This window comes from Dermochelys coriacea, chromosome 1 (assembly GCF_009764565.3).
Source record: "Dermochelys coriacea isolate rDerCor1 chromosome 1, rDerCor1.pri.v4, whole genome shotgun sequence".
Classification (NCBI taxonomy): domain Eukaryota; kingdom Metazoa; phylum Chordata; order Testudines; family Dermochelyidae; genus Dermochelys; species Dermochelys coriacea.
The window spans coordinates 198021146-198047736 of record NC_050068.2 but is presented as its reverse complement, the minus strand read 5'-3'; the positions used below and the strand labels follow the sequence as shown (position 1 = coordinate 198047736).

The following is a 26591-nucleotide window of genomic DNA, read 5'->3' as shown; positions in this document are numbered from 1 at the left end:
GCTCCTCCGCGTTCCAAAGGGGCGGGTCTGAAGGAAGCTCGCGCGCGCGCGCGCGCGCCACATCCCCCAGACCTCGTAGCAACAGCAGCAGCCCGACGACACCGCGACCACGTCACCGACCGCCACCTCCGCGCTTTACGGCCAGCCTGGGGCTTCACGACAGCGCCGCGATTTCTCCGGCTGTCGAAAATAAACCGCGATTTACGGCACAGCGAGGGCACGTCGACAGCTATGGCGGAAGGGGAGGAGGCGCTGCCGAGCAGCTGGTGAGCGAGAGCCCGTCACCCCCTCCCACGCCTGGGAGCGAGCCCCGGGGGGAGAGAACCCCCCCCCGCCTCCGCTCTCAGCCGGCCCAGGGGAACTTGCCCCTGGGTGGGACAGTGGAGCCCCCCCCCCCCCGGCTGCGTCTCCCTGGGCAGGGACCGGAGGGAGCCGGCCCGGGGCAGCCTCGGGGGAGGAGCTGGGCTGGCCCGGGGCAGCAGCAGCAGCAGCAGCAGCAGCATCCCTGGCGCCGGGGCTCCCGGGAGCTGGCGTCGCCCCGGGGGAAAGGCTGGTTTTGCCCGGCCAAGAGCCGCCGGCGCTTCCTTTGGTTTAGCTCCGTTTCCTCCTGCGCGCCCGGCTCGTGCGGGGAGCTGGACTGAGTTCTTCCCGGGGACGTTTTCTTCCTCCTCTGAGCTCGGTCACCTCTAACGGCTTTTCCCTTGTACCCCTAGGCAGTGCCCTGCCCCCGGGGACGCTCAGAGCGCGAGCGCGCCCCACCTGCCTGCAGAGGCAGTCGCCTTCAATGGCCCCAGGGATGGGATTTTGGTCTGTGTGCGCCCCTTAGCTATTCCATATGCCATTTTTGCTGCCTGCGTGGCTTCTTATGGTCACTTGAGACTAAATCTTGCTCCGTGTTGTGTTGAATACCAAGGTTCAACACTTGCACTGTGTCCCTTCCTTTTTATTCCTCTCCTTGTATCTGTCTCCTGTATGTGACCTCTCTCCTCTGTTGCCTGCTTGCTCTTTGTCCCTTCCACATACGCACCTACAAACTTCCATTGGTTCCCTTGTGTGCAGCCACTTGTGCAGTTGCCCCCCTCGTTGTGATTTTCCAATTCCCTGTCACCTGTTTTGGCCCATTTGTCTTATCCTCTGTGTATGTAGAGTCTACATTTAGTAGTAGGTATGCTTTCTATTGATCAGTCTAGCTCTAATGTAAAGGAACTGGATTTGATGTGAACGTTGGTGTAACTAAGGCCTGGTCTACATCTAAAACATGAACAACGTAGTAAGGTCAACCTGATTCCGTAGATGCAGCTAGGTTGGGGTGAGCAAACTTTTTGGCCCGAGGGCCACATCTGGTGGGGAAGTTGCATGCAGGACTATGAAAGTAGGGTTGGGGTTCTGGAGGGGGTGTGGGAGGTGGTGTGGCGTGCAGGAAAGGGCTCAGGGCAAGGCATTGGGGTGCAGGAGAGGTGTGGGGTGCGGCAGGGGGCTCAGGGCCGGGGTTTGGGGTGCAGCAGGGGGCTCAGGGCAGAGGATTGGGATGCAGGAAGGGTGCGGCAGGGGATTGGGGTATGGGGTGCAGGAGGGATTCGGGATGTGGGCTCTGGCCCAGCGCAACTTACCTTGAGCGGCTCTGGGGTGGCAGCAGCACGCAGCAGGGTTAAGGCAGGCTCCCTGCCTGCCCTGGCCCTGCACCACTCCAGGAAGTGGCCGGCACCATGTCCCTGTGGCCCCTGGATGTGGGGGGGAGGACCAGAGGTCTTCATGAGCTGACCTTGCCTGAGGGCAGCTCCCCCCGCAGCTCCCATTGGTTGGGAACCCCCAGGGGCTGCAGGGATGTGGTGCTGGCCGCTTCCAGGAGCTGGGCCAGGGCAGGCAGGGAGCCTGCCTTAGCCTCACAGCGCCACAGGGGTGGCAATCCCGTGGGCTGGATCCAAAGCCCTGACTGGCTGGATGCGGACCATAGTTTGCCCACCCCTGAGCTAGGTGAATGGAAGCTCCACCTCCCATGGGGGTAGATTTACTACACTGACAGAAAAAAAACCCTGCCATTGCTGTAGGAAGTGTCTGTGCTACTGCAGCTGTGCCACTTGTGGCATAGACATACGCTGACATCAGTTGCTATCTCTGTACTATGTCCATATGAGTCCTGCATGTATGACTCTGAAGGGGTTAAATCATTCATCTAACTATTGAGTTCTGTTCACTGGCAATTGTAAACCGACCGCATTCTTCTGGTTACAGAAAAGTAAATAAAGTACAGTGTTCGTTAATTAAGATTTATTAAGCACATTGTACAGGTAAAGCTCTGTATGAATGCTAAGTGTTGTCAATTCTAAATAAAGATCTACTCATATGGATATATAATTATGCACTAGAGCAATGGGTCTCAACCAGGGGTGTGAGGCCCCCGGGGGGGGGCGCGAGCAAGTTTCAGGGGGTCTGCCAATCAGGGCCGACATTAGACTTGCTGGGGCCCAGGCAGAAAGCCAAACCCCCACAGCTTGGGTCTGAAGCCACCTGCAGTTGAAGGTCCATCAATGGCTTTTAGATGGACAGGGATGGTGTCCCTAGCCTCTGTTTGCCAGAAGCTGGGAATGGGCGACAGGGGATGGATCACCTGTTATGTTCATTCCCTCTAGGGCACCTGGCATTGGTCACTGTCAGAAGACAGGATACTGGGCTAGATGGACCTTTGGTCTGACCCAGTATGGCCATTCTTATGAAACCGATGTCTTAGCTTCGCAGGGCCCCCTGTGGCTTGGGGACCTGGGCAATTGTCCTGCTTGCTACCCCCTAACACTGGCCCTGGCTTTTATATGCAGAAAAACAGTTGTGGCACAGGTGGGCTGTGGTGTTTATAGCGTGGGGGGAAGGGCAGAAAGAAAAAGGTTGAAAACCCCTGCACTAGAGCACCTACTTGTAAAACTGTTGGGTCGTGGAACAGTGAAGCATAATCTTTGAGACGAAATCTGAATCATGTTAAAGAATCTTTGGAAAAAATGTTCCAGTCCTACCACTTCCAATAATAATTGCTGAGAGTACATGCAACCTTGAAGATCTCAAAACATTGCTAAAATGCTTTTTAAAAAACTAAACAGTGAGTTCTCCATGAGCAATGCTGGTTCCATACAGATTCACTACAAAAATATGAAGATTTTTACCATGTGTGGCCTATATTTACACCATGCTGAATAGTAACGTTCAGTTGTAATTGGAATAAAAATAAACAGGGATGGTATTATTTGGATGGGAGAGCTTCCCATTGAAAACTTTGGCATTGTAGGGAGTTGTGGGGATGATGCACTAGGTAAGATTTTTCTTTCAGAATCAAAAACTACATTATGATGTCATGTGACACTGCTAGCAACACGGTGAATCTTTTGGGTGAGATGTAAAACTGATATCCTGATTGTTTGACTACAGATGTCATGTTATTGGTTTTTTCTTTCAAGAATTAATGGTCTGGCCCAAATTTCAATCTATATAATTACTCTTTTGCCTGTCCCCACTAAATTCCATCTGCTTTTTTTATTTTGTTTCTTGTGTTTTGTATATAATGTTTCAATGTGCTCTTAAGTACCTACTTTACTCAAGAGGTAGTTGTAATTTAAGGGGTGAATGAAGTGTTGTCTCAGAATAGTATGCAAAGAAATTTGGGATATTTCTTGATATAAAATTCCATGTTAATGTAAGATTTGAGAGCATAACACTGTATTTGGCATTGCTGGTTGAAACATTCATATCCAGCTGTAGACACCATTTTGTTACAAGGATTCTCCTGTACATATCTAATTACAGGATCAGAGCTTGTGATAATATCCTGAATTTGTAGGATCTAGAAATGTTTAATGACACATACTACCCTTAATCCTTTCACAAAACTTGCAGGTTTGTCAATATGGATCAGTGATGAGGCATGCCCTTTGGACAAATTACCTGGATCAGTTAAAAGCCAGCAAAAAGTTGTAGATCCCGAAGATTCCAGATTGAATGCTTGATATGCTTTTTTTTAATAAAAATGCAGAAAAATCACCTGTCACCAGATAGTATGCTTTAAAAATATCAACATGTTGTGGAGAGATGCTGGGAGGGGAGGGGGAGAGTCAGTTTGTCTCTCTAGTTCCGGAGAAGTTTAAGGACAAAATACGTGATTTCTATAAATACAGAGAAACTCAGTGAAACCAAGTCACTTGGATCCAAGCACAAGGAAAATTACACTTTTGTCAGAGGAGAACATAATAGAAAAAGTAATTTAAACCTATTTACTAATGAAATTCTTTAGGAAACCTACAGTCTTCTGTGGTGTAATAGTTTATTTTTCTCTTTAGTGGTTAATTGTAAATACCTATTGGAATCCACAGTTCTTCCTTTATTTCTTGAAGAACAGATTTATGAAAATTTGAGGCAGGTTGGGTAAGAGAACTCTATTTTAGCTCATATATCGAGGAAAGCAATAAAATTCTTTTCCGATGTTAAAAGAAACAAATTGTAAATTTTAGGGTGTATAGTCAACAGGTAGTAACCGGAAGCTTTTGATTTGATATGGGGATATACATTGAAACAATGTGCTACATTACCGTGATCTGCTTCATGGTAGTTTTATTTGTTTTGACGTTTTTTAGTAGGAAGTATTTATTTAATACATGGTTGCAAAATAAGTCATATTAGCCAATTTGCCACTTTTGGGTAAACGTGAGAATTCAGCAATAGCATTACTTTTGTTTGAGGCTAGAATAGTTATCGACATCTAATCCTAAATGCATTGTGAAATAGACAATGGGTGAAAACACTTAAATGAAACATAATTTGTGTTCCTTTTTTTTTTTTAGCATATTTTTGGTATGTCCCTATTTGTAGGATACACACATTTTCTCATTGAAATTAAGTGTAATTTAAATTGTAAAGTTTGCAACATCAGTTGAGCAGGAGATAAAATACATCCTGTTTTCTTTCCCTTCTATCAGGATTACATTTAAAACTATAGTGAAATGATGCAAACGTGGTTATGAACCTACAACAGTTGAGAAAATCTACTGGCAGTTGCTTAATATATTTACCCTCTTATTTAGTTTTCAGGCCTCACACAAGTGGATGCAACAGCATATTTTTTAAACAACATCAGCCGTTCAATAGTCTCAAGACCTACTTTAACTGGAAAACTGAAAGGTGCTTTCATTGTGGATGTAATCACTATTTATGCCTCCAAATTTCACCGTTGGGTTCTTGAACCATAATTAAACTGTTTGAGACAGTGTAATGTGACAAAATAGTATTACACTGGCAAATAGTTTTTGATGCTCATGACACTGCTTCCTAAATCTGAGAAACCTTAAGGTTAAATGTGATACTGTAACACATTTAGGGGGAAAATATCCTTTTCTGAGTTATTCAAAATGGTGCCGCATTTGGGGCATATTTCACTGCACCTCTTTTTTAAAAGTTGAAGACCTTTTTTATTTACATCAATACAAAATATTTGTTGCTGGAGCTTTTCCATTCTAGTGAGAGGATCATTAACTAAAAATAGGAACCAGAGGGGTAACGGAAGTTACAGAACGTTTGACATGAGGGGGAGGGGAAAGATATTTTTGGAGGATAGAAAAATATATGACAGGTTTCCGAGTAGCAGCCGTGTTAGTCTGTATTCGCAAAAAGAAAAGGAGTACTTGTGGCACCTTAGAGACTAACAAATTTATTAGAGCATAAGCTTTCGTGAGCTACAGCTCACTTCATCCAATGCATCCGATGAAGTGAGCTGTAGCTCACGAAAGCTTATGCTCTAATAAATTTGTTAGTCTCTAAGGTGCCACAAGTACTCCTTTTCTTTTTTAGAAAAATATATGTAGATTAAAGTTTTATAGTGGAAAGCTTTTCTTTTAAAAAGATTTGCAAGATACAATACTACAAACCTATCGCCTCTGACCATTTGTTCTACTGTTGGTCACTCAGCCAGCAGATTTGGTTTTCTTTTTTATTTACTATGTTAATTTATGATGTGTATTTTATAAAATATTTCTATAACTGATGCAAAACGTGACCTTAAGTGTGTACTCTTTTCAACCAATTGATATAGCTAGAGGTAGTTTCTGTGAGAAATATTTCATAAATTCAGTGTTGCTGGTTTAACTTTTCCTGCTTAATCTGAAGTAGTGGGATGAGACTGTAATAAAAGAGTTAGAGACGCACAAGGTGGTTATCTGGTTCTGTACATGTCTTCATAGGACTACACAAAAGAACTTCTTTGGTGAAAGTGTATTTGAACTGAATCTGTTTTCTGTTCCAAGTGAGAGAGTACTATTTTCCTAATAGATCTCTGCTAGCAGCCCTGCTTGTGCTAGCATAGATCTCCACACACATTCCCCATATCTCCTGTGACAACAGCAATGCCATAAATGCTCCTGCTTTCTCCTTTTTCTGCCCATGTTCCTAATAATCCCAAGATGTAAGGCATTTGAAGAGGCAGGCTCCAGTGCCATGGTGCCAGCAGATGAAACATTGGTAGGGATTCAAAATTCAGGTCCTGTTTGGACTTGTTACATTTCTCAACTTACTGGGTTTTTTTTTAATTTGCTTTAAGGTTAAATTTAAAGTGACCAATAAGGCCGTGGGAGCTAGGTGTGTGCATGGATGGGATGGGAGTGAGACAGGCTGTACTGATGGCAGTCTGGTTTCTGTCCTAGGAGGTACAGGGAGCGTGTATGTAGGTCCATACCTACTTAATATATACTTACAGTACTGTTTGCTACCATGAAAATGGGCTGTATATTAAGGCAAATAATGAATGGTTATTATACACTAGGCTGTTGTCTAAGGAGGGCAGATATAAGTAATGAGAACATCTTTTCAAGCATAGTAGCATAAACAGATCTATGAACAGCATATGGCTAAGCAGTGTAGCAACCTGCGTGGAGATAATTGTTTTTAAGGTTCATCCAGACTAATGAATGAGTGTGATGGTCTACCAGAAGGGTATGTATTACTGATTGACTATAAACAAGAATAGATGAAAAAAATCTAATGTCAGGTTAGCCCGTGGATGCCACACGGATTTAAGCTAAATAGGGGAGGAAAAGCAACATTGTAATTTCTTATAGCAAGATATCTAAGTATCTTTCTCGGAACAAAACATTTAAGAGGTACGTTTTCAAAGCACTACCCCAGTGATGGCCTTTGATCTATGCTAGCTATGCAACTGCATAAAAGAGTCTCTGTACTGCCAATTAGGTGAAAGTAATAGTTCATCACTAGTTTTTCTGCTTCATCTCTGTTCAGCCTCTTCTCTATCTGTCTGTGATCTGGTTCCGGAAATATTTTTCTACTGACTCTCTTCCCTGCTTGTTTACCTCACAACAGCTTCTGATCTGATTTGGCAGCCTTGTCACATGTATGCCATGGTTATGGAGCTTCTTCACAGGAAGGAGCTGACTGCAAACCTATACAGAAATATTAGGTCTGGTTTTACCATGCAGGTCCTATCAACATTATTTGGAAGTGCTCATCTTAACTCTATGCACCCCCATTGAAATTGAAGGGTTAAGAATGAAATATCTTAATTTGGCTTTTACTTTTTAATTGTGGTCTAATTTGGTGACTGTCTTCCTAATAAATAAAAGCTTTCCAGGAACTCAGCACACTCAGTAATTTATGTGAACTTCCATAAAGGCTAATAGGAGTTGGGATCATGTAGTTAGAGATGGAAAAAGCATACTAATGCTTGAATTTATCCCACTACAAGGGTGAGATATAGTCCCAGGTGCATTCACTTGGAGATCATATTGATGTTATGCTTGATCTTGTCTAAAAGGCCAAGAAAAAGCGTGTGTGCGCTCTCCTTCCTTGTGTGTATTAATCATTTGTATTGCAAGGAGCATGTGGATTCCTTTTATTTAGACTTTTAGCTTAGTTTCATTTATGATTTAAAAAAAAACAACCCACCTTGTTTATCAGAAGTAGTGTGCTGTTTGGTCAAAGTTTCCTGAATGGTTTATATTCAGTATTACAAACTAATTCAGTAAACCATATGATTACTAGATACTTTCAATGTATTGTTATAATTACAAACTTGGACATGCAAAATTTATTTGCATAACTGATTTGCTAAGAAAATAATTTTTAACCATAGATGTGATGAAGTGTCACTATAGTGAAACCTGCCTTAAGTAACCAATCAGCCACTCATGGCACTTGCTTAAATGTATCCTTAGTTAAAGTGAGTGTTTATGAACATTGAATTCAGATTGCACTAGAAATGTTGAAGAAGTTTCAGACTAGTTTCTGGTCGTTTTTAGAGGTTAAAGGTAAAACCTCAGCTTCCTTTGTTTATTCTAATTGGAAAAGTTCTGGAAAAGAAATTGTACTGCAAAGTGATAACTTATTTTCTGTGAAAAGCAGCATTCTATAATTGTGCTTCCCAAATCCATCCATGGTAGTACCGGTGGGTAGGTAAGTTCTGCTTAAGTAATTATTCATTTAGTAATATTTATTGGTGGTCATTACTAAACACCTTGGTGCCTTACATACATAAAACAAACATTTCATAAAAAATACAAGTCTTTAAACATAAAAGGCCCAACAGGGGACCGACTTCTCTTCATCCCAACCTCCTTCCCAAGTTTGAAAAGCCTTGGTCAAGCAAGTCTTGTATATCCTGACGTTTGATGAACTTGGGTTCTAATTGACTGATGGAGTGGGAGGAGGAAGTGTATTTCAGAGGCAAGGGCCCTCTACTGAGAGAGACCTGCTGCTAGCTGTAAAGAGGCTAGTTCCAAGCATTAACAATGGTATGCCTTGTGCAAGAGAATTGGTTTGTCAGATAAATGGTCCAGGCACCAATCAGGACTTTATGGACTGTAACTAAAACTTTGAATTGTACCCAGATAAAAGCAGAGAAGCCAACACAGAACGTAAACCAAAGCTATTAAGGGTTCTTAGCAGCTTGCCCTATTCGAGAGATGAGATGCTGCATCCTTCCCAAAGGAGGTATAATAAATGTAGTCAGTAATGGACTGACTTTTGAGCAGGCCTTCACCAGTCATATGAAGGACAGGGGCCCAGCTCACTTGCAGTTTGCTCTTGTAGTTTCTTGCTGTAATATTATTTTCATAAGTAACATTAAAATCAGTCTGAATCTGATTGAGTTTACCATGGCTCTGTAAGAGAGCAGAGTCTCAATTGCTAATAGGAGCTTTCGGGTTTGTTTTGTTTTTTCATTTGGAGGAAAATCAATCGATTACATCACCCACCATTCTGAACAGTCTTTTTAGGTGTGATAGAGGAAAAGAATGTCTGACTGTCATACCCACAGCAGAGTAATGTAAACGACTTCTGTGTTGCAATCCATCTCATGTTAGGGTTCCTTCCCCACTCTGAACTCTGGGGTACAGATGTGAGGACCTGCATGAAAGACCCCCTAAGCTTATTCTTACCAGCTTAGGTTAAAACTTCCCCAAGGCACCGATTCCTTTCTTACCTTGGGATCACTGCCACCACCAAGTGATTTAACAATCAATCAGGGAAAGGACCACTTGGAGTCCAATTCTCCCAAAATATTGCCCCAAGCCTACACCCCCTTTACTGGGGAAGGCTTGAGCATATATCCTCACCAATTGGTTACAAAGGGACTACAGGCCCAAACCCCTGGGTCTTAGAACAATGGAAAAATCAGTCAGCTTCTTAAAAAGAAGGATTTTATTTAAAGGAAAGGTTAAAAAAAAATCACCTCTGTAAAATCAGGATAGTAAATACTTTACAGGGTATTCAGATTCAAAACACAGAGGATTCCCCTCTGGGCAAAACATTAAAGTTACAAAAAACAGGCATAAACCTCCCTCTTAGCACGGGGAAAATTCACAAGCAAAACAAAAGATAAACTAATCCGCCTTGCCTGGCTTACCTATATTGGTTGCAATATTGGAGACTTGTATTAGGATGGGTTGGAGAAGATGGATTTCTGTCTGGCCGCTCTCAGTCCCAAGAGAGAACCCGCACACAAAACAAAGAGCACACAAACCCACACACAAACAAAGAGCACAAAACCTCTCTCTCCCCCACCCCACCCGATTTGAAAGTATCTTTCAATACCATCTAATGTAAGGTGATAACACTTCTGTAGTGACAAACCATACTATCAGTTTAGTGATCTTCAGGGTCAGGCAGTAGACCAGTGCCATTGCCTGTTTTGTGCTCCACTGGGAACAAAGTACTGATAATAGGATTTCTAGGGAATGACTGACTGTTTTAAGATGGTATTCTACTGTTGGGTATTTTTCCCCCATGTGATTATTTCCATTTACATTATGGCAAAAGCCAATTTTGATACAAGTATAAATACACAGCTCTTTAATCTGTAAATGTCAGCTATTGGTAGCTGCAGAATTAAAACTAGTGGATCCATTAGAAATTCTCTTCCAGGTGTGTTTGTAATTAGTCTGCTTAATTCTTTCCAGAAGAGTCCTGCACTTAGGATGGAAGAATCCCATGCATTGCTACAGATTAGGGACCGAATGACTAGGCAGCAGAAAAGGACCTAGGGATTACAGCAGACGAGAAGCTGGATATGAGTCAACTGTGTGCCCTTGTTAGCCTTCTTGGCAACAGCATTTTGGGCTGTATAAGTAGGGGCATTGCCAGCAGATGGAGGGACGTGATTGTTCCCCTCTATTCGACATTGGTGAGACATCATCTGGAGTACTGTCCAGTTTTGGGCCCCGCACTACAAGAAGGATGTGGAAAAATTGGAAAGCGTCCAGTGGAGGGTAACAAAAATGATTAGGGGACTGGAACACATGATTTATGAGGAGAGGCTGAGGGAACTCGGATTGTTTAGTCTGTGGAAAAGAAGAATGAGGGGGGATTTGATGCTTTCAACTACCTGAAAGGGGGTTCCAAAGAGGATGGATCTAGACTGTTCTCAGTGGTAGCAAATCCTCAAGGGGGCCATTTAGGGATCTGGGCAAAAATTGGGGATTGGCCCTGCTTTGAGTAGGGGGTTGGACTAGATGATCTCCTGAGGTCCCTTCCAACCCTGATATTCTATTCTATGATTCTATGACAAAACAAGGAGTAATGGTCTCAAGTTGCAGAGGAGGAGGTTTAGGTTGTATATTAGGAAAAACTTTTTCACTAGGAGGGTGGTGAAGCATTGGAATGCGTTACCTAGGGAGGTGGTTGAATCTCCTTCCTTTGAGGTTTTTAAGGTCAGTTTTGACAAAGCCCTGGCTGGGATGATTTAGTTGGGGATTGGTCCTGTTTTGAGCAGGGGGTTGGACTAGATGACCTCCTGAAGTCCCTTCCAACCCTGATATTCTATGATTCTAGTTGTTCCGTAGGTATGTTTGTCTTTAATTACATTCTCTCCAATACATGTTGAAAAGTGGTTTATATGTTACAGCCTGAGGCTCTAGCTACACTATGACTTTTAACCAGTTAAAACTGTAGCAGCTAATCATATTTTACCCGTGCTATAGGTCTAATCTGGCACTTGATTGTCTCTCTCTAATCAGTTTGACACACTGAATTCAGAGTTTTACAATACTGATGGGACCTCCTAACAGTGCCTGCTTAACAGGATTGGCAGTTTCTCCTTCATCTCACTTCTCTGTGCACCTGGATATCCCAGAGTGCATTGCCTACATGCTGCTGGTTCTGCTCTGTGTGTATGTCTTCCAGGTGCTTTATCTTCTTCTTTGAAAGAATGGGTTCATGGCCCACATTTTCCAGAATGCACTGGTACAAATATAGTTAGACAGTTTAGGGGTGTATGAACAAACAGGTTTGCATAGTTTTGCCCAACTGTGTGTCAGTATGTGGACACCACTCAACCATGTCTGTCCTATGTGTTAAGGAATGCATGCTAATTTATTTTGCCTTGCTGGATTATATGCCTAAATTGCAGGCATTAGAACCGTGGAACATATTGTGCTGATAATATTCACTGGGTAGTGCTGTGCAGTGTGCAATGTCTGGTGTTTGTCAAATGGAGTTTGACCCTGTGGTTGCCACCTGTCAAACTGAACAGAACATTAATTTCAGCTAGGTACAGGTTACATTATTGTGCTAATGAAAGATTGCACAAGAGGAAGCATATGAAAAAGAAATCAAGTGGCTAGTGTGGCCATTTTATAAATACATGAGAACCACACAACACAGCCATCACTAAATTTTTAGGTGTGTTTTTATTTTAATCTCTAGTTTCATATGGATCAGGCTTTCTGAAGTCTTAAGATACAGAAAAGATTTGTTCACTGCTCAAATGAATTCAGGTTTGCAAATATTTTGTTGGTTTCATTTTCCCATTTGATTCGTATTCATCAATGAGGATTTCTTCTATTTGGGAGATTATTCAAGTGAATAGCTTGGCTTTCCTCGTGTCTCTTTTAGATGGGAATGAAAAGTGATAACTGAATTGCTCTAATGAATGATGTTATGAGCTATTTATTAAGGGTATAGGTAGGAAGCATTATACTACTATAGACAAAACATTAAGCTTTGCAGCTACTGCTGGTTCTTTAGACTCCCCAGTTTAGAATTATAACCCTCTTGACATAACCATACCACTAAGACAGTAATTTATTGCACAGCTGTGAAGTCAACTTTGCTGTCTCTCATCTAAAATCAGCAACTCCTCTAACATGAATATGCATAATAGCTTTGGGAATGTGTGGGGGGGTGTTCCTCTCCAACAGATATATACCTGTTATCTATTTCAGGGGTTCTGGGGAGCTACTTATTAAACTCTAATAACTTTTAACTACAGAGTGACATGTAAAGGCAGGTATCTTGCCTGACTAAAGCCTTAGACTGTAAACTCCTTGGTACGTGTACAATGCCTAGAACAATGAGGTCCTCATCTGGGTTGGGGCTTCTAAGCACTTCTGCAGTACAAATAATAGATTAATTTAAAAAAAACCTAGAAAAGTGAACCTCTTCTTACAAAGTCTTGCTACATTTTCATCCAAACTGTATATGAATATGTTGGCTTTCACACAATATAATCTACTTATAAAATCTGATTTTAAAGCACTTATGCGTATAAGCCTATTGGAAAAAGATTCAAACAATTGTGCAGGTACTTAACTTTAACATCTAACATCCTGTGTAGTTTTGAAATATGGAGATTAATCTTTAGAAAATCAGATTTTTGTGTGACTTTTAAGAGACTAGAGTTGATATGTCTTGATCAAGGAACTCCATTGGGAGTGGGTAGTTAAACATTAAAATTTAAACATACTAAAATCAACATCTGACTTGCTGTATTCATTACAGGAATATGAACTGTAGCTACCGAAGACTATGGGCAGATACATACCATAAGTAAAGTGCCTAAATGTGAGGCATTTTATTGGGTCTGCTATAGAATGTTAGAATTTAATATCAGCCAGTACCACAATTCTTCATTATGAAACATACCTTTTTAAAGGACAATGAAGTTCACTAAGTAGATTGTGATGTGGCAACACTAGTTACTAACAGAGTGCTTGAACTGATAAGTCTCTAATACCCACATGTGCAATATATACATTGATTCAAAAGATATACATCTCTGTATTTTGGAGTAGAATCATTCTGTACTTAATATATGTCAAGTGTGTCACGCTCTACTCACTCTGTAGACAAACTGTTTAACTGTCATTTCTGCTACCCCATTGCACCTGCCATTTTCCCATAATTGTAACTTCACATGAAATTGTAAGAGGTAGCTCAACAGGTGCATTCAGTCTGCAAGAGTGTAAAATGTTCAACTGCAGCCATCAAGAAGATATTATCCATTAAAAATACGTGCATAGTTTTCACTTGCTGAATAATCACCTGTTTTGTCTAAATTTAAACATTTTTGGTGAGACATTAAAAAAAATTCTTACAAATAGAACATCTTGAGTATTCTGTTATATGCTAACTTGTTATATTGCAGTATTAATGTTAAAAGCTTTTTGATATCTTTTCAATCCATTGATTTTGTTGGGTTTTTTTGTTTTCTTTTATGTTTGCCACACTAATTATGCCAGATAAAACTGAAGGCTAGGTTAATTAATTGGCTAGCATCCCATGACAGGAATGCATCTGAAAAAGGAAATATGGAGTTAAGAACTAACCATTGATAAACCTCTGGAAAATATTTTTCCAGTATCTAGGTCATCTAATGATTGATTTAATGAGACATCACCACCTGATTTAGGTCCCGAATTTGCATTTGAGTGTGTCATGTGTGGGTGAAAAAATGCTTCCTTAGAATCGCTAACATATCATTGAAAATAGAGCAGCTTCTTAGGTTTAAACAATCTTCTGCAATGTTAGGCCAATTTTGTAGCAATGTGCCACTTCATGAGAACCAGAAAATGAAATAATTAATTTTCATTATTTAAGCTGAGTGGAATTAGAAGTCAAGCAGACCACACACATTGTGAAAAATAAATTAGTTTTTACAGTATTTGGTTTCCATAATCTAAGTTTTTATAAATAACAGGTCAGGAAACGTGTTTTTAAATATATATATATATATATTTTTTTAGGTTGATGGCATCCTCCAGCTTGGAGGGATCTTTAGCAGATATCACATGTGTATACATACCGGACGATACTGAATAATCAAAACGTTTTCCTGTTTAAATTACTTTTAAATGTATTACAAAAATTTTCTGTAGGGAAAAAGACCTTGAAGAAGCTCTAGAAGAAGGAGGTTGTGACCTTGAAACAGTAAGAAACATAATTCAAGGGAGACCACTGCCTGCTGATTTGAGGGCCAAAGTCTGGAAGGTAACTATGACTTTAAAGGTTTCAGAGTAGCAGCCGTGTTAGTCTGTATTCACAAAAAGAAAAGGAGTACTTGTGGCACCTTAGAGACTAACAAATTTATTAGAGCATAAGCTTTCGTGAGGTACAGCTCACTTCATCGGCATCCGATGAAGTGAGCTGTAGCTCACGAAAGCTTATGCTCTAATAAATTTGTTAGTCTCTAAGGTGCCACAAGTACTCCTTTTCTTTTTATGACTTTAAATAAAGAGGAAAATACTTGCAGATATATTTTTATTTGACACTGATGGCTTCAGTATCATGAATAATTATAAAAGGATTACCCCCCACCCCAATTTGTGTGTGCATGTGTGCCATGCAAAATTCTGAAATGTGTGCTAATTCAGTTTTGAAATGTTTACTCTCCTTTGAGCTTAAATCTGTAGAGTTCATTGAGTGCAGTAACTAGACCTCTGCATAGGTACAGCCAGTAATGCTTTGAAGAACTGTTTTTCAGATAGCACTGAATGTTGTAAGAAAAGGGGACAGTCTGGCATCCTGGGATGGTGGTTTAGATCTACCAGAACAGAGCATAATTCACAAGGATTGCCAAGAGCTAATTGGTAAGTTTGATGATTACATTTCTGTAATGCCTGCTCTCTTAGTCATGTTGTTTAACATAATTATCTTCACTAGTATTTAAACTGTGAAGGGGATTTTGGGTGGGGAAGGTAAAAGCTTAGCACCGAAGAATAATTGAATATCTTTGATGTGCAAGCAGAACTTGATTTTTGAATGGAAGACATGAAGGAAGTGCAAAGTATCTGTTCTGGGAGAAACTGCATAATCCAAACACAATCCAATGGAAAAAGGGCTGTGATTGAGACTGTTGGAAAATGTAAATTGCCACTTTCAAAAAAGTTGGTCTATTGCATTTGCTGTGTTTTATATAGTGCCCTTCAGGTTTTGAACTTTGGGATGAGTTGCCAGCTTATGCCAAAGAGCAACACAGCCTCCTAACACCATAATAAAACAGGTTTCAGAGTAGCAGCCGTGTTAGTCTGTATTCGCAAAAAGAAAAGGAGTACTTGTGGCACCTTAGAGACTAACAAATTTATTAGAGCATAAGCTTTCGTGAGCTACAGCTCACTTCCGATGCATCCGATGAAGTGAGCTGTAGCTCACGAAAGCTTATGCTCAAATAAATTTGTTAGTCTCTAAGGTGCCACAAGTACTCCTTTTCTTTTTGCATAATAAAACATTGATTCAGTGCTGACTCTCAGGTTCACTTAATCACCAATACCACTTCCTACAGCTTTTGAGGGAGGAACAGTCTCCCGTCGGCTCATTCTGTCACCATTGGATATTCAGATGGGGGTACCAGCTACAGCAGTGTATAATACTTCTGTAACACAGTTGACATATTTTTAGCTATATTTTTAAACGCAATCTAAAACAAGGAACTCATTTAACTTAGAGCTGGGTTACTTCCAGTGACTTCATATAGGAGAGAGAAATAAACTTAAATGGACATTGTCAATTTAAATTACTCTTTTTGTCTAGAACTTTTTGTCTTCTGTAGTTAGAAGGGACCCCTAAGTTTACTAGAACTGAAAGATGAGAGAGGGAATTCCTTTCCTTTTTCAGTCCCCCACTCCCTTTGTGCCAGTCAGTTTCCCCCTTTTTGTTTAGATATTTCACACAGCAACACAAGAAGTGATAAATAACATAGGAAAATGCCATTTTAGAACTACAATATTTGTCAGGAAGATTAAGTGGCAAGTGTTTTTTATCTGAAAATACTCCTAACTCATTTTTATGCAAAAGTGAATAACTTTTAAGTTGACGACATCCCTTTAGTAACTTAGGCAATCCCTACCGTTGCATTTAAATTCTTCCAGTTCCTGTTTTTGTTTTGTTTTTGCTTTGTTTACTTTCAAGCTAGGCGGCAAAGCCAGTTTCTAAGAGGCTCTCTAAGAGGTTGGATCTGAGTGGATTAGATGAAGGAAATGTTAGAGTACTGTGTGGTTTGGGGGTGATCCATAGTTTTTGATGCTGGTCCAGTTATATGACTTAGGGTTTTATGTATGCAAGCAGAGCTATGGATGAGCAGGATTGTCCAGGTTCCTTCCCCACTCTGAACGCTAGGGTATAGGTGCGGGGACCTGCATGAAAACCTCCTAAGCTTACTTTTACCAGCTTAGGTTAAAACTTCCCCACGGTACAAACTATTTTACCTTTTGCCCTTGGACTTTCGCCGCTGCCACCAAACGTCTAACCGGGTTTTTTATTAGGAAAGAGCCGTTTGGAAATGTCTTTCACCCCCAAAATCCTCACCAAAACGTTGCACTCCCCCTTCCTGGGGAAAGTTTGGTAAAAATCCTCACCAATTTGCATAGTGAACACAGACCCAAACCCTTGGATCTTAAGAACAATGCAAAAGCATTCAGTTTCTTAAAAGAAGAATTTTAATAGAAGAAAAAGTAAAAAGAATCACCTCTGTAAAATCAGGATGGTAAATACCTTACAGGGTAATTAAATTCAAAACATAGAGAATCCCTCTAGGCAAAACCTTAAGTTACAAAAAGACACAAAAACAGGAATATCCATTTCATTCAGCTCAGCTCAGCTTAGTTTCTCAGCCATTTAAAGAAATCCTAATCTAACGCATATCTAGCTAGATTACTTAATAAATTCTAAGACTCCATTCCCGTTCTGTCCCTGGCAAAAGCATCACCCAGACAGACCCAGACCCTTTTGTTTTTCCCCACTCCAGCTTTGAAAGTATCTTGTCTCCTCCTGGTCATTGTGGTCAGGTGCCAGCGAGGTTATTAACCATTTAGAGGTGAAAGGGTTTTTCCTCTGGCCAGGAGGGATTTTAAAGGTGTTTACCCTTCCCTTTATATTTATGACAAGGTTTTTTATAAATTATATATATCCTAAACTTCAGCCAGTAACTAGTTATCATTACATGTCCCCATGTGTATTTGCTACTAGATATGTCATAGCCAGGAGCTCTACGTTTCTTTACAGAATTCAGAAATGGATGCAGAACTGCTTTGTAAACTGGTGGCCATTATTTCTCTTACTCTCATTTCACTTTTCTCCCTATCCACCATTACAGAACCTTAAAAAACTAAAAAACTGCTGCAAATCCACTTGCCCTAGTTCTAGAAATTGTCATTGAAGGTCCAGAAGCCCTGAGCATAATGTACCAATAATCCAATAATAATTTTTAAACTGTTTTTGCATTTGTATAGTAGGTATTGAGAAGAAAAAGCTGTTCCCTATGTGAATTCCTCTTCCCTGTTTCACTTCTGAAAAAAATCACTTAAGTAAATAGGAAAAAAAAAAATCTAAAACACCACTATTAATATTATTGAGTTACTTAGCTTTTTCAGGAGTACAGCAAAATGGCACAATCAATTTTAATGTTGTATTGTACTATGGCACATTACATCTGTAAATTTACTATTCCTTGTGGGGGGGTTTTTTCCTGTTTTTTCTAGTCAGGCCAAAAGAAAACTTTCATATAACTAGTTTTGTGACCATACCAAAGCAATTAATCTAATCAGTATAACATGGTGTTAAGGTTATATTTAAGACTTGCATTTAAAACAGGATTAAAATCCTCTATTTCACATTTTAGTAAGGTATTGAGTCTGCAAATTTATAACTCCTCTTCAGATGACACTTGCATTTTCTTTTATATATTATAAAAAATTTTTTACCAACTTTTGTGAAGGAAACCTTTTTAAATGCGTCCTTTGTAGATAATTTTTACCATCAGTTATGGGTCATGGGGTCCCTGTAGCAAAATAACTAGTCACCACAAACTTCATGTGGACACACTTATTATTATAACATGTTAAAAAACTAAAAGCAGCCTATATTTAATTAAACACAGACAGTCATTCCCCTTTTTTTGTCATTACCCAATTCAGCTGCATAAAGAGAGATGACCGAATGAGGGAAGGAGGGAGGAGAAGAGGGTATGTGTGAAAAATCTTTTTAAAGTAAAAATCCAATTTTTATTTAAATTGGATTTTTATTCACATTTTTTATTTTATAAAATAAGCCTGTTCAAAATTAAACTTTTATTTGTGACAACCTATGTTAAGATCTAAACTTACTATAACCAAGTAAAATAAAATGAAAAATATACTGAATCAATGAGCTCTCCTTATAAATTGTAAATGTTGAGTTGAAGGCTGCTTTTTTACATAGAGAGAATAAGTGTAAAAACATTTAATTTATAGGTCAAGCTTTATAAATAGGTTGTGATGTCAAGTTCTTCATTAAGTATCATTTTCAGTCTTCACAGTGGAGTGAATGCTGGTATTTTTTCCAAATATCAATACTTTCAGTCTCTGCAGGACAGTTTTGCATCACTTTATTACGTATGCAACTCACTTCTGGTAATGTTCAATAGAAATTATTTTAAAATGCTAGTTTTTCACATTTTTAATTGAATTTGAATTTCTATTCAAATGCAGCTTGACACAAAGCGTGAATAAAAAGTTAATTACCTTGCAAATAAGAAATGCACTTTTTAACAATGAAAACATAGAAATCTGAATAAATATGAAAAAAGCTAAGCTACGAATTTGCTGAAATAAATGGGTACAGTTATATACCCCCTGGTTAGCAAAAATTACCACATCTAGTTTAAAAGCTTTATTTAGTTGAAAATAATCAAATCAACATGTTTTAATGGTTATACCAACTAGCAAGAATGAACCTCTCTTTAGGAAAATACCTAAAAAGTATAATTGGAAAACATGATTAAAATTGATGATTTAAATCAGTAAGTGAAAATCAAGAATTTTGAGTCATGATTAAAAGTAATATTTTTAAGTTAATCCACCCTGGATAGAACAGTCAAAGTCTGCCAGTTGCATCCCTTTTCCAGGGCTGCCAGCTTGCATACCTGATTTAACAGCTGTGCTTTTTGTGTACACCACCATCACCTCTGACTTTGGGAAGGTATCAGAGTAGCAGCTGTTAGTCTGTATTCGCAAAAAGAAAAGGAGTACTTGTGGCACCTTAGAGACTAACACATTTATTAGAGCATGAAGTGAGCTGTTGCTCACGAAAGCTTATGCTCTAATAAATTTGTTAGTCTCTAAGGTGCCACAAGTACTCCTTTTCTTTTTGGGAAGGTAGTAACACAGGCTAGTCAAATGGCTTCCAGCCTATATACTTTCTTGTTCCTCAGCCATGGTCTATATCTATCCCAAGCTCTGCTTCCTAACCTGGCATTTGCATTTATGGGCTGGCTGTTCTGAATGCAAACTAGTTAAACAGACAGCTAGCTCATTCATTAACCTATGTTCTTTCTCCCACTCCAACTATATCCCCCCCCCCACCCCTTTCCATACTGCTTGTGACCAGTAAGAAGAAAAGGAGTACTTGTGGCACCTTGGAGACTAACAAATTTATTAGAGCATAAGCTTTCGTGAGCTACAGCTCACTTCATCGGATGCATTTGGTGGGATGAAGTGAGCTGTAGCTCACGAAAGCTTATGCTCTAATAAATTTGTTAGTCTCTAAGGTGCCACAAGTACTCCTTTTCTTTTTGCGAATACAGACTAACACGGCTGCTACTCTGAAACCTGTGACCAGTAAGGTTTGTCACTGAGTCCTGCCCTGACTAACCTCCTAAGGATTGTCAGAGCGGGTCTCCTCTTGTGGTTCACCAGGCAGACTTTTCAAGTACAGAATGTGCTGCAGTGTGACAAACTGTGCTTGTCAGCCTGATCAGTCTGAAAGTGTTTTCCCTCTGTCTGCCACCTCCCCTCATTTCCCAGTCCGTGGTAGCCAGAGGGGGCGTGGTAGAGAAAGGTAGGAGGGAAGACTTGCAACTTTATTGGGCTAAAAAGCACAGCCTGCACCTCTACAGCAGAGGAGATATGTGTATTGTGTATGACAACTCTGTTATTTTCCCATCAGAAGATCTGCTCTGATATTTTAATCTGTCTGAGATCAGAATTCATGTTTTGTATGTAAGTGGGTTTTTGAGGAATTGGAGGTATGCATTATGGATTAGTCTGTTGAATTAAAAGTCCTTTTTGACTTCTGGAGCTGGAGAGACTGTTATGTGCTGAGTGCTCCAAATTGGAATAAAAGGGGGGCATTTAGCACATTTAAATCTACCTCTTTGTTTTATGTAGGCTAGAAAATACAGTCTCATCTGTTCCCACTTCATTGTGATACCTCAGCTTGCTTTGAAAATTTAGTCCAATGCCTTTGTGTTAAAACTAGGGCTGTCGATTAATCACAGTTAACTCATGCAATTAACTCAAAACAATTAATCGCACTGTTAAACAATACAATACCAACTGAAATTTATTAAATATTTTGGATGTTTTTCTACATTTTCAAATGTATCTATTTCAGTTACAACACAGAATTCAAAGTTTACAGTGCTCACTTTATATTCTTTTTTATTACAAATATTTGCACTGTAAAAAATGATAAACAAAAGAAATAGTATTTTTCAATTCAATTCACTTCATACAAGTACTGTAGTGCAATCTCTTTATCATGAAAATGCAACTTACAAATGTAGGGTTTTTTGTTACATAATTGCACTCAAAAACAAAACAATGTAAAACTTTAGTGCCTACAAGTCCACTCAGTCCTACTCCTTGTTCAGCCAATCATTAAAGAAATAAGTTTGTTTACATTTATGGGAGATAATGCTGCCCACTTCTTAATTACAATGTTACCTGAAAGTGAGAACAGTCATTTGCACAGCACTGTTGTAATTGGCGTCACAAGATATTTATGTGCCAGGTGCACTAAAGATTCATATGCTTCTTCATGCTTTGCCCATCATTCCAGAGGACATGCTTATGATGCTTGTTAAAAAAAATAATAATAATGCATTAATTACATTTGTGATTGAACTCCTTGGGGGAGAATTGTATGTCTCCTGCCCTGTTTTACCTGCATTCTGTCATATATTTCATGTTATAGCAGTCTCAGACGATGACCCACCACATGTTTGTTTTAAGAACACTTTCACTTTAAATTTGACAAAATGCAAAGTTACCAATGTTAAATTTCTAAAGATAGCTACAGCACTCGACCCAAGATTTAAGGATCTGAAGTGCCTTCCAAAATCTGTGAGGGGTGAGGTGTAGAGCATAATTTCAGAAGTATTACAAGAGCAATACTCACCAACAAAGAAAATCAACCTTCTGCTGGTGGCATCTGACGACTCGTGATGATGAAAATGAACATGCATCGGTCTACACTGCTTTGGATGGTTATCAAGCAGAATCCGTTGTCAGCATGGACGCATGTCCCCATGAAGGGCCATATGAATCTTTAGTGCATCTGGCATGTAAATATCTTGGGAAACTAGCTACAACAGTGTCATGCAAACGCCTGATCTCACTTTTAGGTGACATTGCAAACAAGAAGCAGGCAGCATTATCTTCTGCAAATGTAAACAAACTTTTGTCTGAGCAATTGGGTGAACAAGAAATAGGACTGAGTAGATTTGTAGGCTCTAAAGTTTTACATTGTTTTATTTTTGAATGCAGTTATTTTTGTACATAATTCTACGTTTTGTAAGTTCAACTTTCCTGATAAAGAAATTGCACTACAGTACTTGAGTTAGGTGAATTGAAAAATACTATTTCATTTTTTACAGTGCAAATATTTGTAATCAAAAATAGCGAGCAATGTACACTTTATTCTGTGTTGTAATTGAAATCAATATATTTGAAAATGTAGAAAATGTCCAAAAATGTTTAAATAAATGGCATTCTATTATTAACAGCACAATTAATTTGATTAATTTTTTTAATCGCTTGACAGCCCTACTTAAAACCTGTTTTCACACCATCACTTAAAAATCTGATTCAAGCTACTGTATCTGCAGTCAGTTACAGTTCTGTATGTGAGTGTAACTGCCATATGAAACTATTCTATAACTGTCTCTGAAGTATGTTATACTTTCCTATTTCCAGATCAGCTGACAGTGCCAGAAGAAGAGGAGAAGTCAGTATTACTTTTGGATATTGAATCCGTTACTACCTTTTATTGTAAATCACGTAATGTTAAATACAGTTCCTGCCTCGGTTGGATACATCTACTGAAGCCATTGGTGCATCTTCGAATTCCACGCAGTGATTTATACAACTGCTTTTATGCTATCATGAACAAGTACATTCCTAGGTAAAGTGTGTGTGTGTGTGTGTGTGTGTGTGTGTGTGAGACACACAGAGAGAGAGAGAGAATACACACTACTGTTGCTGGCATCGAATATCTAAATTTTTCAGAACTAGTTTCTCTCAAAAGATAGATTATGGTGGTTTTGGCAAATGATAGAGATTTCTGCCGTAATAAAGGAGTAGCATTGTTTGTAGCAAAACTGCCATATTCCCTCAGATTATTGTAGAATTGGAGGTGTACATGAAAATGTAGCTAATCTAAATGCTACAGACGTGTTAGATAAGATTCCAGAAAATGACTACCGAAGTTTTCATGATCTAACTAATTCACATGTAACTGGCACACATTCCCTAGACCTTTTAAAAAGCATATTATCACCTCATGCAATATGGGAAGTACTAGTTTAGAAACTGTTCTCCCTATATGTTCTATAAGATGAACTTTCTCTTCCCTTATTAGCATTTTGCTCGTCTATAATGCCTGCCTTCCAGTGACTTCAAAGCACTTCACACACTAAGTTTCTCAACATCCCCCTAAAGGAGGTGGAGACTATTGTCCCCATGTTATGGGTGGGTAAACTGAGGCACAGAAAGGTCTGATTTCCCAAGCTACACAATAGATAATCAATTTGGAAATAAAACTATAAATTTGGAAATAAAACTCAGGAATCCTGAAGCACCTCCTGCTGTTCTAACCACTACATTTACTCCCTCATATTAAAATTAATATTACTTGTGCTACAGTAGTGCCTGGAGACTCCAGATGTGCAAAGTGTTGTACATAGACATACTAATGGACAGTCTCTGCTCAAAGATCTGTCTAGATGAGACAAAAGGTGTGAGAGGAAGTATTATCCCCATTTTACAAATGAGAAATGAAGAGATTTAAATAATTTGGCCAACATATCACAGACAGTCTGTCGCAGAGTTGGGAATGGAACCCAGATCTTTTGTGTCCAAGTCCAGTGTCTTAACCATAGGACTGTCCTTATACTTTCCACACACAAAAAAAAGGCAACTTAATGAAAACAGGATTTCTTGTTAATAATTTTACCTGTTGCTGATACTTATCTGCAATCCTAATTGTAGGCAGGTTGTTGTAGAAATTGTTTTAACAGAACATTGACATCAGGTAGGGATATGTGCAGAAAGAGCAGATGAACTGTTAAACCGAAGCTGGTTTCTCTTGAAAACAGCTTATATAACAAAGCAAGGGAAGGAAGATACAATGTAGAAAATTAATATAATTCTTAGAGACAATGATTTTCAAACCTTTTCTACATGTGATACCTGTTCTCAAAAGTTTGTTTATTTATTGTAATAATAAAATTAACCGCTTACATGAAAATGTCAAGCCATTAATGTTGACACATCTGTTTTTATTAAAGGGCTATTTCTTTACCCCTCAGCAGGAGAAAATGAAAACAGATGAGCACACATTTATCACATCATGCAAAGATAAAAATGAGCACAACATGTGTTTTAGTATATGATCTGAAATAGTGATGGACAACCTAGAATGTTACTGTAGACTCTACTATCAACCAGTCAGCATTTCCTATCCTCATTTGATAATGCTGGCAGGTGTTAGGTTTAGAATTCTGTTTTCTCATGGCAATATTCCCTCTAGTGAGGAGTGGAAAATAGATTCCTCTTAAGGTGGTCAATTCTGTTCTTTCTTTGGCTAGAGAGTGATTCTTAAATCAGCATCTTGAACAGTTTTTTCTTTGTGTCCTTCTGCCTTTTCACCCCTCCAGTGATTGAGGAGGTAGGTATTTGAACTCGCTGCTCTTGAGAGGCAGTGAGTTGCATTTAGACATCTGGACAGACCACTAGAGGATTGATTGATCTGGTAAGTAGTAGGGAGCAATTTATTCAGCAGAGCAATTTAAGAAAAATCCTGCTACATCTGAAATGGAGATTTTATTACAATCATTGTAAGCTGAAACTCAGAGAAACTAATTCTCTAAATTCTGAAAGATTTTTTTGAGTCCATTTTGAATATTGGTAGCTGATATAGTGTGAGTGACTTGAAATCTTCGATTAACCATTCAGATTGAAATTAATTTTTGAGCCTAAATTGTTATGCTAAAAATAAGACAATGGAATGTCTGTCTTCAGTTTGTTACCATTACACTGTTAACTGACTGGGAAAGCAGAAATCTTTTAATAATTAAAATAACACATTAAATTGGTGGAATGTTTCACTTCAACATAATAGAATTGCCCACGTAAGAGACACTCAAGTGAACTACATTGATTGGGAGAGCTGTGTATTGAGTGAACTTAACTTACAAGAAATATTTGTCTTTACTGTCTTCCAAATTTATTTTGCCCTACTCCGTACCATGATTGCCTCTCTTCCCTCCCCACTAGTTGCTTAATGTGAAATTTTTATTCAAGTGTACATGGAGATCTTTTAAAATCACTTTGGTCAGTTCTCAACAATTTTCTCTGTTTAGATTGAGGCACACTCCTGCCCAAAGTGACTGTCACAAACGAATGTTTAAACTTCATTTTGATATTTAAGCCTCTACATTTAAATTGTTTTAAAATGTTAAAGTATTTGTTAATTCTCCACACCATCTGATCAGCTTTGATGTGGCCATTTGTATGAGTGAAGGGATTACATGTTTCCTCTTAATACACATGAAGTTATGTTTTCTTCTTAGCTAAGAATTGTCAATATAAGCCTAATGCCTGGAGTATTATGGTGTTTTCATAAACATTGTCTTGCTACTTGCTTTTTAGGGATTGTTTCCAGAAGGGGAGACCATTTCATCTATTTAGGCTTCTCCTCCAGTATCATGAGCCTGAACTGTGCTCCTTTCTTGACACTAAGAAGATGACACCGGATTCCTATGCACTCAACTGGGTAATAAAGTGAAAGTAGGGAAACATAATAAAATAAAATTCTGTAGAAACTTAACTTAACTTAACAAACTGCTGAGCTATGGAATAGTGATGCAAAAGGAATTTGGAGGTTTTTTTTTTAATCACTTCCAAAGTGTTCTGAAATAGAAGAAGAACATAAAGGTGTATGGTTTTTTAGTATGTCACTTTTATAGTCTCTAGTCATTCCATTCCAAATAGAAGGTGAGATTTTGTAAACATTAGATCCTTACTGTAGAAATAAAATCTAAGCTATTGATACTAGGGATTGGAAGAGCTTCATATTAAGTATGAGTGGCAGTGTCTGAATTGACTGCTACTTCCAAGAGGTGGTTAAATAGTACTGCATACCACTTCCCCATATATTCAGTTATTTTGCGAATGGACGTCAGTTCAGAGATTATGGATTACAATAGGGCTAATTCAGTTTATAAATTCAAATTACTGTTGTCTTTTTTTTAAATTCCTCCCTCACTTAACTAAAATATTTGAGTTGACAGAACTAATACTAAAATAATTCTTTTCAGGATTGCAGGCCAAGACTGTGTGTCACTGTCTCTTAAATAATTGGCTTTTCCCCCCAACCTTTAATTTGCTAATTAATTCGTCCTGGCACTTGTTTTGTAGTCACATGTCATATTGAAGTTAGTGTGAATGTGAATCAAAAAACTGCAAGATCAAACTTGATAGTAGTGTAGGAAATCCAAAACTTTGAGACAATTTTCTTAAGTTATATTTTGCAAGAGAAGTCTGTAAAGTAACGTCTGTAGTAAAGACTCTGGTGGTAAACTATGA

At 39.0% G+C, this 26591-nt stretch overlaps 2 protein-coding genes across 5 annotated transcripts in view; one reads left to right on the top strand and one right to left on the bottom strand.

Annotated features, from left to right (window-relative positions):
* Positions 1 to 19950, bottom strand: part of CMSS1 (cms1 ribosomal small subunit homolog) — a 387357-nt gene extending 367407 nt beyond the window's left edge. Inside the window, exons 1-2 of the mRNA XM_043511389.1 lie at positions 19884 to 19950; positions 19649 to 19707 (exon numbers count right to left, since the gene is read on the bottom strand). Of these exons, the coding sequence (XP_043367324.1) occupies positions 19649 to 19685 (37 nt within the window). The 5' untranslated portion in view covers positions 19686 to 19707; positions 19884 to 19950. The remainder of the gene's footprint in view (positions 1 to 19648; positions 19708 to 19883) is intronic.
* TBC1D23 (TBC1 domain family member 23) overlaps positions 93 to 26591 on the top strand; it is a 72921-nt gene continuing 46422 nt past the window's right edge. For 3 of the 4 annotated variants that reach the window (XR_006280095.1, XM_038387114.2, XM_038387104.2), the window contains exons 1-5: positions 93 to 266; positions 14631 to 14742; positions 15236 to 15341; positions 22701 to 22908; positions 25656 to 25779. Coding sequence is in view for 3 of the 4 variants with exons in the window: in XM_038387114.2 (XP_038243042.1) it covers positions 232 to 266; positions 14631 to 14742; positions 15236 to 15341; positions 22701 to 22908; positions 25656 to 25779 (585 nt within the window). In the remaining variant the exon portion in view is untranslated. Of the gene's footprint in view, positions 267 to 13258; positions 13318 to 14630; positions 14743 to 15235; positions 15342 to 22700; positions 22909 to 25655; positions 25780 to 26591 lie in introns of those variants that run through there. The other variant, XM_043511354.1, reaches the window with a different exon arrangement.